Below are 17371 nucleotides of genomic sequence, written 5' to 3' on the forward strand. Positions count from 1 at the left end.
TCTTCGTCGTGGCCGGGTTGATTAAAGCAAACGACCGAGTCACTGAACCAACCCTGGGCACGTTTATACGTGCATACAGTATATCTTATCCTTTACGTGCGATCTCTCAGCATAAAGGATAAAATGAAGGTCACAAGAAACTGAAGTATATATATATATACACATTCACATATATATGTATATATAGGTATACTTGTATGGGAGTCAACACTGACCTTTAATAAGCATCAAAACATCTATCTTGTCTCGAGTATTTGCGTCCAAGGTTGATCTCTTGTTTAACTGACAACATATTTTTTCCGCCTTTTTCATTACCAAAGTGTCGACATTTATTAATTTAATATTATTTTTTTTTTTTTCAAGAATCGTGCGAGCTCATCGAAATGAAAAGAATTCGTCACTTCTCCCAATACATAATGAAAATCTTTTTCCTTTATGGCCTTCTTCTTTCGAGTTCTCTTCAGAAGTCGTCAGCGAATTAATTCAATTTGTTAAATGAAATCGTAAAGAGAAAAGAAGATATGATATGTATCCTATACCTGATTAATTATCAGTAAGAACAGAAAGAGAAATAGAAAGAAAAAAAGGCAGACAGTTTTAAGAAGTTCTCTGAAATGGAAGTCTCTTCGACTATACGACGAGTGGACATTCTTAAAGTTATTTAGCCTATTGACCTCGTTTAACCATTTACGTTAAAAGAGAAAGAGAGATAAACTCAAAAAGGAATCCCTATAATCGTAGATTTCAGAATTTTTTTCCCGCTGTCGATGACTACGACGATGAGTTATAGAGAAAGTGACTGCGTTCGCTTGATTAATTAACAAAATTATAGGAGCAGAATAAAACTGGATACTCATCTTCTGAGAATCATTCAACGTTTTCGCTTTTTAGCCTTCATTCGTAATTACCGTCTGACGAATCAACTAAAATGTTTAAGGCGAAGAGAGCACTTCATTCTCGGTGACTCCAATTAGACACGAAAACTCGTGCTGAAAAATGTTAATTCGTTTACAACCACAACCCCTTCCTTTTCTTCTCTTTCTCTCTTTTTTCTTTTTCCACTCATTCCACGCGCAACCTGTTTGTATCTTTAGCCCTTTCACATTCGAGATCGTCATACGTCAACTTGAATAAAAAATTATTTACATCGATATCAAATTGATCGAATGTCTTTGATGATTGTATTTGAACTCTTCATTAATTTTCAAGCGTACTTCAGTTTTTACCGTAAAAAAAATTCCACATACTCTAAGTATTTACATTGGTGCTTGGATATTGTGTGTGTGTGTATGTATGTATGTGTGTGTATGTAATATATTATATATACCTATCTACACGATATTTATAACGTTAGTCGCAGTTTATTTTGTAAATGTCAGATACCGTATAAAGCTATTGCCGCATTATCGTTCGTTTTATTGCGATAAATATATTTCGAAACGAGATATACAGCGACCTAATTATTCTAATCATAACGAGCGTCCCACAAATCACAGCCGGATAGAAATACGTAACGCTCGTGCGGACTATGCTTGACAATTAGCAACGATATAAGTTAATTAACGGATCGCAAGTTGGGTGACTCGATGTTCAGAGGATACTCATATTTCAGGATAATCATCAATTTTTCTCTCATTCTATGAAAGCCTTATATGAAGAGTAAAAGCGAAATTTGTACGACGAATTCGCCGAGTTTCCAATAAAAGTAAAAAATGGAGAAACGAAATACATAGAAATTTGTTCTGTTTTTCTTTCCTTCTCTCTCTCTCTCTCTCTCTCTCTCTCTCTCTCTCTCTCTCTCTCTTTCTCTCTTAGATATAACCAATTAAAACTTTACATCATAAATACTCGGTAATGATATAGGTATCAGTATCCTTTAATTAACGAATGAAGGGAAGAAATCTCATATAGTCTGTTGAAAACGTGATATTTTCAAAGTTCGTTGAAGAAATAACAAATTGAAATTACGAATGTTACGGGCCTTGTGCTTAATAAAATTTCTATGATGGTGAAAACATCATAAAGATTCTATTGCGCCACTTATAATTACATTAATTTAAAAGTTTAAATTACCTTGAATCCCGCCAGATCCTGTACGACACACGACAGAATCGCTTCCCTTCCGACGGGGGCAGTTACGTTGGCAATTGGTTCCTTAAAGTTTGGGTCTAAAACGAGAAAAAAAATTTATCGATTACTTTCCAATATTTTCCACTTGAGCAGAAACACGATCAAATAAATGTACAATATTTTATTATTTTTTGATTGTATATCATACGCGAATAGTGTTTTAAAAAATAAAGATGATAATAATCTGAATGTAAAATTAGCCGAAAAAAAGAAAAACAGATAAAAAAAAGCAGAGGTAAAAGGTAATATAAAGTTAATAAAAGGTAATATATAATCACAATAACAGAATAAAGTAAAAGAAATATCTCTATTAAAAATGTATTATATGTTACTAGTCTGTGCGAATTAATCTACTGTCGGTCAGTCAGCTAGTAAAAGCTGGAAACTGAGTATTGTTTGATGAGATATTCACATTAGAGGAAATATGAGGACGTTGTTGGCAACACGAACTGAAGAATACGATATAAAATATCTATATTTATACATATTTTTAAAACTCATATATATACATATATATATATATTTAAAATTCAACTCTCTGAACAAAAGAGAAGGTTTTGATAGTTATGGTATATAGAAATCGGACAAAATGTTATGAAATTAAAGATTGGAATATATATTTGTGAAAATTATTAAGATATAATGAAGAAAAAGTAAATGATAATATAAAATTATATTTAGAATATAAAAGAGGAGAACTTAACACTACACTATACTTTACGAAGTATATATATTATGATGGGAAATCTCACACAATGACCATATAAAATATTAGAAAGTGATATAACTGAAAAATTATTAAAAGACGATACATATACATGTGAGTATATGTGTAAAGTGACCCCGATTAAATCTGACATCATTTTTTTCAATGTGACATGTTCATTTATTTTTCACTAATGTTATAAATAGTGTAACGAAGAAGAGAAGCAGAGAGTATATCAACATCATGTTGAGATGATTTATAATCTTCATTTTTATATTTTTTTATATTTTTACATTTTATATTTTATATTTTCGTTTCTCTCTCTCTCTCTCTCTCTCTCTTTCTCTTATAATCAATGTATATATATTTTTGAAAATAAAAAATGCATAAACATATTTTGATTTAAACAGATACGTATATAGAAACGTATATCATGATAAAATATTGGATTGAATTAGAACGAAGATCCCAGAAGGTAGGCATCCTTCGAAGCGAAAAGAGTTAAAACTCGATGTAGCGTGTCGAAGCTTCTAACTCGTCGTCCTGCAAAGGTCAACGTATGTCTTTAGAGGTCGAAAGTATCGGACACATGGGTTGGCTATACGGTGATTGTTTGCAGAGAACATAAAATAGTGGGGTGCCGTTAAGGGTAGAGCGGAACGAAATCGGGAGAATGAGAAGGGAAAAAGAGAGAAAGAGGGATAAACATGGTGGAAGAGAGTGCAAGAAGTGGAACGTGTCACGGATGGATTCGTAATGGAAGAAAAAGAGAGAGAAAAAAAGGCCAAATCCAGTATGGTACAATGAGAAGCAATAATAGGATCTTCTGTGATATTTCACTTTGAACAGACAAGATCTGATTTCACATAAATATGTATATACATATATATATATATATATATATATATATATATATATAATATTATATATAAAATGTGAACAGCGCGATCGCACTGTGTGATAATGAAACGATTAATTATTGTATATATTATGATTAATTATGATTTAATTTACAATATCAGTAGTGTCTGAATATATTATACGTTCGTTTCTATATCAAAACTAATTACTATATCGAAACGATATCGAAACAAACTATATCGAAAAAAAATGTAACAAAAATAGTTTCATTAGGCTTTACTATTGCTTCTCATTGTATATACATAGAGACTTATCTATCCATCATTGAAGCAGCTAAATCTCGCAGGAAATTCAAATATATTAAGACTCCTTCGGTCCGACTGATTTGATGGATTGACTCTTTCTCATTCTATCTCTTTTTTCATGACATGCTCACCGAACCAGCCACGCAAAAGAGTATGTTCATCCTCTGTCAAAAGTGTCGAACGTTCACGAGTGACGTATCGGTGCTACTACCAAACTAAAATCGATGCGTCCGATAAAGAGTTTTGGTTTTAAATGTATCGCGTATGGAGAATTGAACTCACACGAACTATTCGATACAACTAACGGTCCGTTAAATTTGGAATATATCACACAAACTCTTCAGAAAATATAGTTTTTATGAATTTTTTCAAAAATTTATGGAAATGAAATTCATGTTAAAATATTTTTCACTGTTTGGTAATTTATAAAATATGAGTAACATTACAACGTTACGAATATTTATCAAGAGAAGTTACGACATGAATTATCGAGTAAAGTTATTCGTTCGATATATAAATTTATGTATCTGAAATACTGCAACAGAAAAGGAAATTTTACTCGCAAAATAGATACGGGCATTTCTAAATTAACAAAACGAACTTCCTTATATGTTAAAATGTTGTACCTATCTACTCATCATGTTACAGCTTCATCGGAATTCATTTATATCCCCTCAGGTATTTCGAAAGATGTCTATTAATTTTTACCAATAAGAATATTTATCTTGAATCATTTGAAAATTATCAATTAATTAATAGATTTTTAAGTAATTAGTAAAAACTGCGTTTCAAAGTAAAATGTTTAAGCATTTTGAAAAATGAACAAATCTCAACGAATGAATAGTCCTCGAAATGGTTGAATTAAATCAGATTTAAAAAGAAATACATAAAATCACACTTTGTCCCTTATTATTTATGTATTCAAGAAATGATGGGCGGAGGTGAATAAATTACTCGGAATCGCTGTAGAAAGAGAAAGAAAAAGAAAGAAAAAAGTGACAGTTAAATTTTTAATGGATCTGACCAAATAAGAGATTCTTCAGGACTACTGGCCCGTATGATTAATTAGTTATAATTATTTTGAATGAAAAGAAAATTGTGAAGGAGAAAGAAAATGAAGGAAAACAAGTTTTGATTCAGAATAACGATGCGTCTAATATGACTTGTATGCTTCAGATCTATAAAATATTGCATGCTAAGTCGATAACTCGCTATTTAATCGGAAAGTTTCAGATCCAAAGTTAAATAATTAATGATTATATAGTAAATGAAGAAAGTAATGTATATAACAGAGGCCTAAGAAAACTGATATTTACCAACCAACATGAAAATAACCAACATGAAAATACAAAAACTTCCCTATCTCCTCTTCTCTCTATATTTCTTTTTCTAAATACATTTATTTATCTATCTTTTCCTCTCTCTGCCTCTCTCTTTCTCTCTCTGCCTCTCTCTTTCTCTCTCTCTTTCTTGGTCTCTTTTTCACGAGCAAGCATGCGCACAAAATCTCAACATTTTTTCAATTAATCCTTTTTCACGAGCTCACCGCTAACAAGATTCATTGTTTTCTCTACGTGCCGTCTAACCATGAATCCGCCATGATGTACGTTCGCGTTGTCTATCCAATTAGCAGTTGCAAGCATCCTTTAATCGAGAAACGAAGCTCTAGTTAAAAAGGAGAAAGGTAACAAAGTCGTTGAATTGTCATTTTACAAAAATGACTATTGTAAGTGGTTAACGTTTCTTTTAAAATTGATAAATTTCTTTTTGTCTTTTATTTTCATTATTTTAATCGTTGGACATAACAATTATTTTTATACAAATCCATATCACGATTTATTACGGATTAAGAAAAAAATTTATATTATTCAAAAATCTATCTTGCTATTCTTACGTCTATCATCGCAAAATATATCAATATATTGTATGTGTAAAATATTCAACCTATCCGCAACCCCAGGCGTATGAATGTTCGATCGAATCCATCTCACGACTCGTTTTCGATATTCTCTTCTCCCATCAAAATAGAATTTTTGGATTGTAACTATTATACAAGTAATGTCCAAGTTGTACACGTATAAACAGAATAGAAAGACAAATTGTTATAACAATTACGAGATCCTACTTCTAAATTTACAATAATAATTAATAAGATCACAATTAATATAATCGTCTTGAAAGTTCATTATTTTTCTCTTTTCACTTTAGTCAATTGCAGACAATAAATTTTATATTACGGGTACCTATAATTCGTCAATATTTTTTAATATGTAGATTAGCTTCAGTTTAGTTTAAGTTTATGATATGTTCTATTATCAACACAAAATGACAGCCTACATATCAAATGTCTTCACAGACACAAATCACAAGAGAAGGCTGGCTAATATTTTTCTTTTCCCAAAGTTTCTTTTGACTTCCGAACTGTAAAGATAAGCCATATTCCATCAAAGCGCGTAACACAAACAATAACTATACAAGAGAGAGAGAGAGAGAGAGAGAGAGAGAGAGAGAGAGAGAGAGAGAGAGAAAGAGGGAGAGAGAGAGAGAAAAATAAATTCTAAAACATTTGGAATGTAACTAACAATTAAATTAACAATGCAAAATCTTTTTCGTAAGATAGCATTGATTCGTGGTTTAATTATTTTATCGTAATAAAGTTATTTTTGTTTAAACTGAACTTGTCAAAAGTTTCGCCATTTCAAACCTCTTCAATGACATTGCGTTTTGATAAGACTGAGACATCAATAAATTTTCCCACAAATTTTTTGATACCTATTGTACAAAGCGACTAGAGAATTTTCCACGATGGAGAAATGAGGTAACTCTAGTACAGAAGATTGGATTCTATAAGAGTTTTCTGTACCAGTATGTTTCTCAAAGTGAATATATATATATTTATATATATATAAAAATCAGCGTTGCAATGACGTCGCCTTTGCTATTTCCATCTTTTTTCTTCTTCACCACTTTCTTTCTCTCTTCCTTTTCATAATCTACGAAAATAATAATAATTTTCTTCTGTTGGACTTCACTGCAGGATTTTATACTCTCATTTACGAGAGAACGCTAATTCAAGTCCTTCAAAAGAATTTATTCGTTCTCTTCGTGACTTACATTGCTTTTGTTTCCCTACTTAAAACTTCCGGTTATCAATTTCAGTTTATCTTTTTTGACTAGCAACATATTTTATTTGTTATATTTCATTTTTACTACGTACACCTGCGGCCATTAATTCCTCATAGTGGAGGAATTGCGCTTATATTATACTTTACAGTAAAATATCATTATGTAATATTAATGTTTGAAAATGGGAGCACATCTAACAATAGCAAGCGAGGGATAATATGTGATCAATAGAAAGAAATGAAGAGAGAACTTTTACTATTTGCTATAGTTGCAGGTTTATCTATCACGTACAAAAATTTTAATAAGAAAGATAATCTATGCTATATCAGAATATAAATATTTTCACGCTCATTAATTTGTAATCGTCTTAAAATTATTCTCAGCAGTAGCATTAATTAATGTTGAACTTCAATTTCTTATTAGAAAATCGAAATCATTTAAAGAAAGAAAGATAGTTTCTTCTAACATAAAATTCGCATATTGTTCTTCATGTAAGTATATATATATATTCATAAGTAATATCTTGCACAATCTTTTATTTATAATATTTCCTTGACTTGATATATTTATCTTCCTTTTCAGTTCTTTTCTTTTTAATAAAAATCTCGTTCGTAGATAAACATGAATCTCTTATTTCAAGTGTTATATTATGTGTCAGCAGTAATTTATTTGACATTTCTTTTATCCCCAGCGTTGTTTCAAAGGATCGTTGTCATAAAATTATAAGCGCACAAATTTAAAATTATAAACACATTTATTAATGATAGTAAAAGTTTTATTATTATCCTTTTGTTCATTTGCGTTAATTCCAATTCAGAAATTTAACAACATTTATAAAGTATTTTACATTGTCAAACGTGAATTATATATAATATTATAGGATATACTTTACATATAGTAATAGAATGCACTGCAGAAGAATTACCTGCGCAGAAGAAATTAAAAAATATGATTAATATATTAGAGATTCAATGTCAAAAATCATCATTATATATAATCATTAAATGATTCGATCCGAATATCGATTGTTGAGCGACGGTAAAGAACAAGATAATCTTTAATTCAAGAAATCAGAACAATCTAATTACCAAAGTCATATAAATTCTCAATGATTATTCAGGCTGATCATATTTGTTTACTAATCTAAAATTATTATCGTAATTTGCCCCAGAATATTATGAGATATCGGTAGAACAATTTGAAAAATCTTTTTTTTGCTAGGAATTTTCCTAAAAATATTTTGAACGTAGAAAGTTTTTGATAATATTAAGGCCGACAGGTTAATAGCTCTCAACGACGAATGACTCTCGCATGAATAAAAACTGCGTGATATCGTTGAACAAGTTCCTAGTTTATTTCCAACAGAAAGTGTCAGCGAAGAAACAACTTGAGATGTAACCGAGAGGGAGAGAGAAAGAGATTGTATTATAGTACCGTGACACAATCCGTTATATGGGTTTACACTTTCACGCGCCATAAACAGAGCTCACGATTTGTTTTGAACCACTTGGATTCTCAAGACACGTTTAAATTGCTCGTGCGAGAAAACCTTTTTCGTGACAAATCTATTACTACCATATTTATCGTTTCATTCGCCTAATTCATCTATATTATTTCTGCATATTTTGTTACGTCTCATTATCCCTTTTAGTGCACGTGTCCTTTAATTTCTTCCAAAGTAATCTCTGTGATCTTAAGTGCCAAGCGATCAAGCCATCGAACTTATTATGGTACACTACAAAAATTAAGAGAATAAAATTATAAGAAACATTTTAGTCACTTGTAGTGTAATACATAAAGAAATAACTATTATAAACTAACAAAACTGATGCACCTTTTTTAAAAACATAATCTATTTACGTATTTTAAGAGCAATAATATTTATCCACCTATGCATAGTTTTCATAAACACACAAAAATGAACATTCTGTTTTATCATTTATAATGTTATTAAATTAATTATGAATTATAAGCAATAAGAAAATCAATAAAATATTCTTATCTTTCTGATAAATTATTTAAACGAATAACATTCTGTTTTCTTTAAAAATAAGCATTTTATTCTTTATCCTATAAACATCTAGATGTGAAAGATAAAAATCCACTAAAACTTATACCAACAAACTCTTAGAAAACTATGAGCATAGAAATAGAATTCGGGGGAAAACTTTGATAATCGAAAAGTCCACCAATGATGTTTTTTAATAGTCAAATTTTAACACCACTCGACCTACTCGCTAAACTTTTAATTTTTCATACGCTCGCTTCTTTCCCTATTAAGTTCTATAATGGAAGTAATAATATATTATATAGCATTAAAAAAAAGAAAGAGTATTAAACAAAATTTTATTTCGACACTTTCATTCTTTTCTAAATCGTAAATTTATTAAATTTATTTTTACTTTCCTTTACGAAAAAATCTATATTTTATTATATTTTTCTTCTTTCTATAAAATTTGTAGTAAGATTTCTCTCAAAGCGTTTTTTTTTCACACACTTCGCGTACGTGATAAGACGTAGAAAATATACTTAAAGATGTTTTTAAATATTTAAATGATCGAAAAACATCAAATATACACGAAAAGGAAAAGAGAGAAGAATTTGGTAATGTACGCATACAGCTTTTTAGAAACACTTCTCTCTTCATCGGTATATATACAAAATTGCAAATACGCGAAGTAATAGAACTGTCATTAAATTATGTAACATTAAAACGTCTCACATTTAATCAAGCACAGAACAAAATCCTTTTTCAAATTTCGTACTATAAAATAATTCGAAAATGTATAAAATCAATGAAACATTGACAAATCTTTAATAACGATATTCACATCGAACACTTTATTACTTTTGTCAAACTCTCTGTATGTTAATAAAAAATAAAAATCTACTTTTTTGTAATGGAAATTCTCAAATATTTTTCTTAAGTCTTGTTTCCATTGAAGCAACATATATCTTGAAAAAGTCGCCGTTTATTATTAAATATTTTTCAAGGTTTCTGTTGCCAGTAACAAACGTCACTGCTTATTGGAATTCGTAGCAGTAAGGATCAAAGAAAAATATGAAACATGTGGCCAAACGTGGCAACAAAAACAAATGCTCCTCCAGAGTGTACTTAAGTATGGTCTTGTAACCGAAACAAAACACAAATGTTTCTCAGATTATGTTGCTTTAGTGTGGACACAACCTTCCTATAAATTGCTGTTTGAATAATAAATTGAGACAAATTGCTATTGAAAATATTTTGAAACATGCAACAATAAAAAAACAATAGCAACTTCCTCGTTGTTACTTCAATGGGGAGAAGGCTTTAAAATTATAACCAAATTCACGTATTCAATTTGTAGAGATCGAATCGAACTAGATATCACAGTAGAAAGCATCATGAAACATCGCTTATCCTTTATCAAGTAGTATATTTTTTTGTGACAGCAAAAATAACTGTTTTGTTCAAAGATAAACGCTTAAAATATCGAAAAATCCCAGGTCTTATAGCACATAGAAATTCTAGTGAAATTCAGAGTATCGAAATTAAACGAATCTTTGTGTTTTGAACTTCATGTATCGTGTAAATTGAAGCAAAGAAACGAGAGAGAGAGAGAGAGAGAGAGAGAGAGAAAGGGAAGAAGGGAGGTAGAAAGAGAGAGAGAGAAAAGTAGTCGCGTGCGAGAATATCGACGTGTAGTTTTCCGCGGGCATACGCGGTGGATATTACGTACAATAAGTTATCCCCTTGCTCGCCTACCGAACGTTCATACAATACGTTATATTTTCCTTTTCCCCTTCTGTGCACACGCTCGAGCGATTTTCATGTCGAGGAAATTCGCTATCTCGCTATCTCTCTCTCTCCTCTCTCTCTCTCTCCTCTCTCTCTCTCTCTCTTTCTCTCTCTCTCTCCTCCCCTCTCTTTTTCTCTTCAATTCTAACCACACGTTCTACCAACCTTCCCACCATGTTAGTTCTGACAAAGTTATATTACCAACAACGATGCCCAGAGAAGCTTATCTTTTTATGTAAATCATGTTCGATACTCGATAACAAACTGTCTCAAAGCGAACGATACGTTTGTCTCTGTCATGAAACATACGATGCACAGAAAGTCCCTTGGCTCTCCTGATAAAAATCTAAAAGACGTTATCCTGATAGAAGATTTTAACGAACCTCTTGAGTTACCTAGAGAATGAGATGTCAAGTTAAACGAGTAAACCTCAGTGAAGGATAATGTATAAAAGAAAATTAATTCGCTTTTTGACATGAATGTACATAGAATAATGGGAGAAAAAAAAAGATCGAACCCATGAAAATAAATGGAATGTACTGGTCCACAGGTTCATTTCGTTTATCAAAGTAATTATTATACTGATGTAAACGGATCATTACACTGTTTTCCTGGAATTAACTGATTAAACATTGAGAAGAGAAAAAATATGTATTGTTTGTATCTTTTATTTAATTCGATAATTATAAAATCATCTTCGTAAACAACTTGTATGAAGTTATTTGAATGTAGAAAAAGATTAATAAATTCTAGAAACATTCTATCTTTGTATCGTGGTTTTCATTCTTTTTCCTGATTTGTATAGATCTGTATATATGTATATGTATGCATATATATATATATATATATATATATATATATGTATGTGTGTAGGATATATAAGAAACATAAATTTTTTACTGTGCGTCATTAGCATGGCATTAGAATTGCTAAAAACTTACTTTGGAAAGCGGTGGAACGATTTCAGTTCTGATGACGAGTTTTAGCGGAAGAAGCTTTGTTGTCTTTTCTTATGCATAAAAGTTAGCTTCCTCGCGGTTCCTCACAATTTCGTAGCATGTTCCAAGAACACGAGTCTATATGTAGCTACAAATTTTTTAATGAGATTACCAAAAAATATGTAACAAAATGAATGCTGTCATAAATCGTTTCAATGTTAAGAAACATAAACGTTAACATAAATGAATATAAATTAAAAATAGACTTTAATTTTACTCCAAGAGTAAATATAACAGGTTAAGACATTTATTTGAGTTTCCGTGAATTTCGAAAGTTTATTGTTCTCTGTTTCTTATTCAAACGACGAAAAAGATCTTTTAAAACAAGAATTTTCGCGTAAAAACTAATAAAGTAAACAGTGAAATAGAAGACATTATGAAACATTCTTTTTATGTTTATCTATCTATTACACGTCTAAATTAATACGGTGTCTTGTAAATTTCAAATTAAAATTTTTTTATTACTTTTTTTATTATCGTACAGTGATTTTAAAATGTCAGCCTTAATCTTTAAGAAACGGTATAATAGTCCATAATGCTGCCAACATAACCTCACAAAACAATAGTAATCCAAATATCGTCGTGAAAGTTATATCATCGCTTCCCAATTGAAAAAAAAAATGCTGCTAAAGCTACAAAAATTATTTGCTCGATTCTATGCGTGACATATGCTGGAACTTATCCTTGAAATAATTATATTTTGCACATTCACACATGCTGTCAATTCATACAAAAGAGATCAATATAAATCTATGTATATTAATATATGTTAGATGAGTTATGATATGATAGTAATATATTGTACATATGATAATAGATATACATTATTTTTATTTTAGATATTGTAAATATGATCTACTTTTATTAGATTGTACGCGAAGAATGATGAAAAATGATCTTTATTTGTTTTTCATTTATTATAATAATTTAATCATTATTTTATCTGACACTTAGAGATACCTTTTATAAATATAATTTGAGAAACGTTAACACGATAGTAAATATTCGGAAACTTCGTCACTGTGTGGGAGAGAATATCAGTAATGAAGTAATGAACTGATCTTTGCTTCTCGTAAAGCGTATGACTTGAGCTCAAGTAACGAGATCGAGTTACCCGAATCTCTTCGGTTCAAGTGCAAGTTAAGAGGGAGAGTAGTGGAAAATCAGATACGTAGATGTATTTGTGTGTGATCAGAAAGAGAGAGAGGGAGAGAGAGAGAGAGAGAGACATGGAGATGACTTCCATTCCGACACTTTGGCAGTCAGCGATATATGGAACGAGAAGTTCGCCAAAAGCTCTCTCCATCTCCTTTCAATCTTCGGTTTCTCTTGCTATATTCTTCGTTTTCTGTTACTCCCTCATCCTCTCTGCAGGTCTTCCATTTAGACACAGCAACTTCTCCTAATTGCATGCGATAATTATTGTTTACGCGGCAAATATATCATTGAATACGACTGACTATCAAATTTTCGTCTTTACCGAGCAAAACTTAACTTCGAGAATGATATATAAAGAGAAAGTGAGAGGAAAAAAAAATAAATAAGAAAGAAAACAAAAATTAAATGAAACGGATTATCATAATTTCTAAATAAAAGTAATAAGAGAAATCTATTAATTAATCGTCAATGATTTTGATATTACTCAGTATATGTACTTACATATGTATGCTTCAATAAATACAGAAAAATGAGAAAGAATTAATTGAGAATTATATATCTATTATGTACAATCTACAATATCTATGCAAGTACTTATGTATATCTTTCGATTAATACGTAGTATGTATATGGATATTACAAAGTACGTAAGTTTTAGCATATCTATAGTTCAAGGCATGTTAGATATAGACACGTAAGTAGACGTTTGCAGAGATGATGGGTAGATCGATGAACATGAGAAAAAGAGATAAACGTAAAAGTTGGAAAGAGAAGGAGAGAGCGAGGAAAAGAGAAAAAGAGAGAAAGAGAGAAGAGAGTGAGAGGAGAGAAAGAGAGGAGAAGGCTAGTGGTAACATCGTTGACAGTGTCGATGAAAGAGGTTATTACATGGTTATACGACACTTTTATCCTTTGCTATTCTGACGCCATTCAGTATTAGATAGACGCAACCGTGACGTAGAGAATAGGAAGAAAGTGTTTTCTAAGTTTATCGCTTTCAGAATCCATATCCATAAAACCGTAGAAATGAAATTCTTATAAACAATTGTTTCTTGCCCAATGAAAAGAGAAACATGAATATATCAAATGCTTCACTAGCTTATTTCTAACTGTCATGAAATACGTAAATAGAAAATTATTTGGTGAAAATGCTCTTCTTATAATCACACTCTCGCAGCGATTAAATTTCAAATCTATTGATCGCCGGTTAAAACCAGTTTGTGTTTGAATGTGTCTTATGCTTTAAAGTGACGGCATTGAAAGACGATAAAAATAGGGGTTAATATTTATGATATAAATAAGAATAGATCATTTGTCTAATAACATAAAAATTTATATACTTTGATAAACCGATTGCAAAATATAAAAAAAAAAACATATTTAATTATATTTCGTCTTATTTTAACAATTAATACGGAAGGATAAAATCACAGGTATGGAAAAAAACTAATCACAAAAAGTATTCTTTATATCAACAAAGAATAATTATATTATATTATATTATATTATATCATATTATATTATATTATAATTGATAATTATTGATTTTTAATACCTTCGTATGCGAATGATATTTGAATCTAAAGAAAAGATAGGCTTTGAATTACTAACAAATAGCTGTAAAGTTACTCTATGAGCATCTGCCATATTCAACAGGAAATACTCCATGCTTTCTCTTCGTCCATTTGACAGGTTATTATATTTTCTATATAAAATATTATCTACTGTTAGTTCCTACTCATAAGATAGGGTTTACCGTTGTATTAAATTTTATTGTATAAAATTATCTATAATTATTGTATTTTATTAAAAAAGTTTATTGAAGTGAAAATAAATAGAAAAAAGAAGATAGAGAAAGAAATATCGAAACAAGCAAAAGTAAACACATTTAATAGCTTCATATCTAGTTAGAAATATTAACATATAATTGTATAATTTATTTTCTATACTAAAAGTGTGTGAGGGAGAAAGAGAGAGAGAGGGAGTGAGAGAGAAAATATGTATGTTTACCTCAAAAAAAAAAAATATTCTTAAAAAACTGTCTTGGCGATCGTTGTATTTTATTTTCGTAATTTTAACTCAAATTTAGATTCTGTTGATTACTTCTCATCAAAGTAGTGAGGACTTTTTTTAATTTCGTTTAACGTGCCGTGTTATTATGGTGATTGTACATTGAGATTAGAGTACAATTTCAAAGCGTGAACTTGGATCCTAAGTTTGAAACAAGTTTCGGAACAAGCATCGATTAGTATAGATACTTATATGCACGACATTGTATATGAAGTTAATTAACTCTACAAACGGTGAACGAAAATTAATTGTGGAATATAAAATTAATTATTACCATATATTATTTAAATATAATATTTAAATATAAGAAATATTCTTTTAAAGATACAGAAAATGCTTTCAATTTTATCGATAAATACGCAATAAATATTTGAAAGTAAATTTTCTAAATATAATTGCTAATTACAGATTAATTAAGATGTTTACACAAAATTAATATAAAAGATTTATTGCCTTGATTATAGAAAATTCATCGAATTAAAAATCGTAGGAAAAATAAAGTATATGTATGTATCTAAATTACACCAATACGTATATCTAGACCTGCATTAATACGTGTATTAGTGTTAGTGTATGAAGCGTTTCTTCTGAGAGACACTTAAGGGTGCTCTTAGAAAGTACACTTACTTCTAACGAGTGTCAAAACAGCATAGAACACACGCATTTTCTCGGCACAAAATATCGAATAAAAATCATTTTTAACATTCAACGCATTTTCAAAATTATAAGGACGCATAAGGTTGACTCAAACAATTTGTTGAATATAAAATTTCCTGTATAGAGTAGTCCGCCCATTTGAAAAAGGAAATAACCTCTCGAATCATGCGATATTGTTCTAGCCCTATCGTATTACCTATTGGCTTTCGATTATCTGTTCAAGATAGCTATAGAATAAAAATTCCACGGCCTCTCCCTTTTATAATACGACCATGACCGTGCATCGATTGTATGATACATACCTACGAAGCAAATGCTTTTGAAGGATGCTTTATCTTTCTCTTTCACTTTTGATCCATCTTTCCATTGAAATAGCTTTAAGACCCTTCAAATAATGCGCTCTATGACTCGTTACGACAGTTAGAAGGCAATGTGTTCGCGTTTTACGATTGAATGGACGTACGTAATGCACAGAATTTTCCATTTACCTCGAACGAATAATAATACAAAATGCAATTACATTGATCGCGAATAATTACATACCGCATGGAGTATGAGTGTACGCTTTGCGTAGTTACTAACGCACTGTAATTATACCAACGATCTGTATTGAGATGACAAAGCAATGATTTTTTTTTCAAAATACTAAGGAAATAAAATATTATCGAAAACTCGTTTAAATGGATATTGAAATAAAAATAAGAGAAAAATAACTATTACTGTACATTACAATTAAATCTTTCAAGATCCAGCTTTTCGTTGTTTTATCAATTTTTGAATTGGTTCGAACATCAATCTCAGTTCTTCTCGTTCATGTACTTTTGTATCTTGCTATGTTTGATAAACTAGCGGAAACACTATTTCCGTTAGTCGTAGGAACGTCATTGAAGTGTTATACTCGAAACAACCGTAAACATATAATGGACGTGCCCTAGGCGATGGTGATGATGGTGGCAAGTTGGTTTACGAGCTAAAGAGATGTAAACGCACAAGTCATATACCGGATTTAATGCGAACCATCTTCAAATGCATAGTTAAGCTTTGCTGGATCATATACGTTCGCATTTACGTTTCTTGTTCATAAAAAAAAAAGTAAAGCGTGCCAAAAGTAAGAGAATAATAATATTATATTTCTATTAAATAAAGTTTCTGGAAAAAAAAATTCCAAATATGCAAATAAACGAAAAAACACATTTGTTTTTCGTTGTAAAGAGTATCCGATAAATTTGAAATTGATGTCCGATAAATAATCAAGAGAGCCAAACATCACTTCGATTTCTTTTTCTGACATATTCTCAAAAGCCTTTTCCAAATTCTGATTGACGTTCTCGTTATTCTACCAATGCAATATCATATATCCTAATGTACGTTTCATGTCATCCCTATCTTTCTTTAAAATCGAAACCGTTCCTTCGTTATCGATCGCTTTCTCCTAACCTTTGTCCTTTGTTAATATCAAGGCTAGGTTGCAGGACGATACAGCTATACATATATCCTTCTCCATTATCCGACATAATCGTTAATATATTTTCTGAGTAGTTTTCCATTTGATCATTTTTCCATCGATATATATATATATATA

The 17371-nt window shown here is 30.4% G+C and overlaps 1 protein-coding gene across 2 annotated transcripts in view; it reads right to left on the bottom strand.

Moving 5' to 3' along the window:
• Window positions 1-17371, bottom strand: part of LOC118443006 (opioid-binding protein/cell adhesion molecule homolog) — a 155699-nt gene that overhangs the window by 60544 nt on the left and 77784 nt on the right. For both annotated transcript variants that reach the window (XM_035869387.2, XM_035869386.2), the window contains exon 2: window positions 2074-2168. In XM_035869387.2, the coding sequence (XP_035725280.2) occupies window positions 2074-2168 (95 nt within the window). The remainder of the gene's footprint in view (window positions 1-2073; window positions 2169-17371) is intronic.

Source organism: Vespa mandarinia, chromosome 4, assembly GCF_050613455.1.
Source record: "Vespa mandarinia isolate Hongniang chromosome 4, ASM5061345v1, whole genome shotgun sequence".
NCBI classification, from domain to species: Eukaryota; Metazoa; Arthropoda; class Insecta; order Hymenoptera; family Vespidae; genus Vespa; species Vespa mandarinia.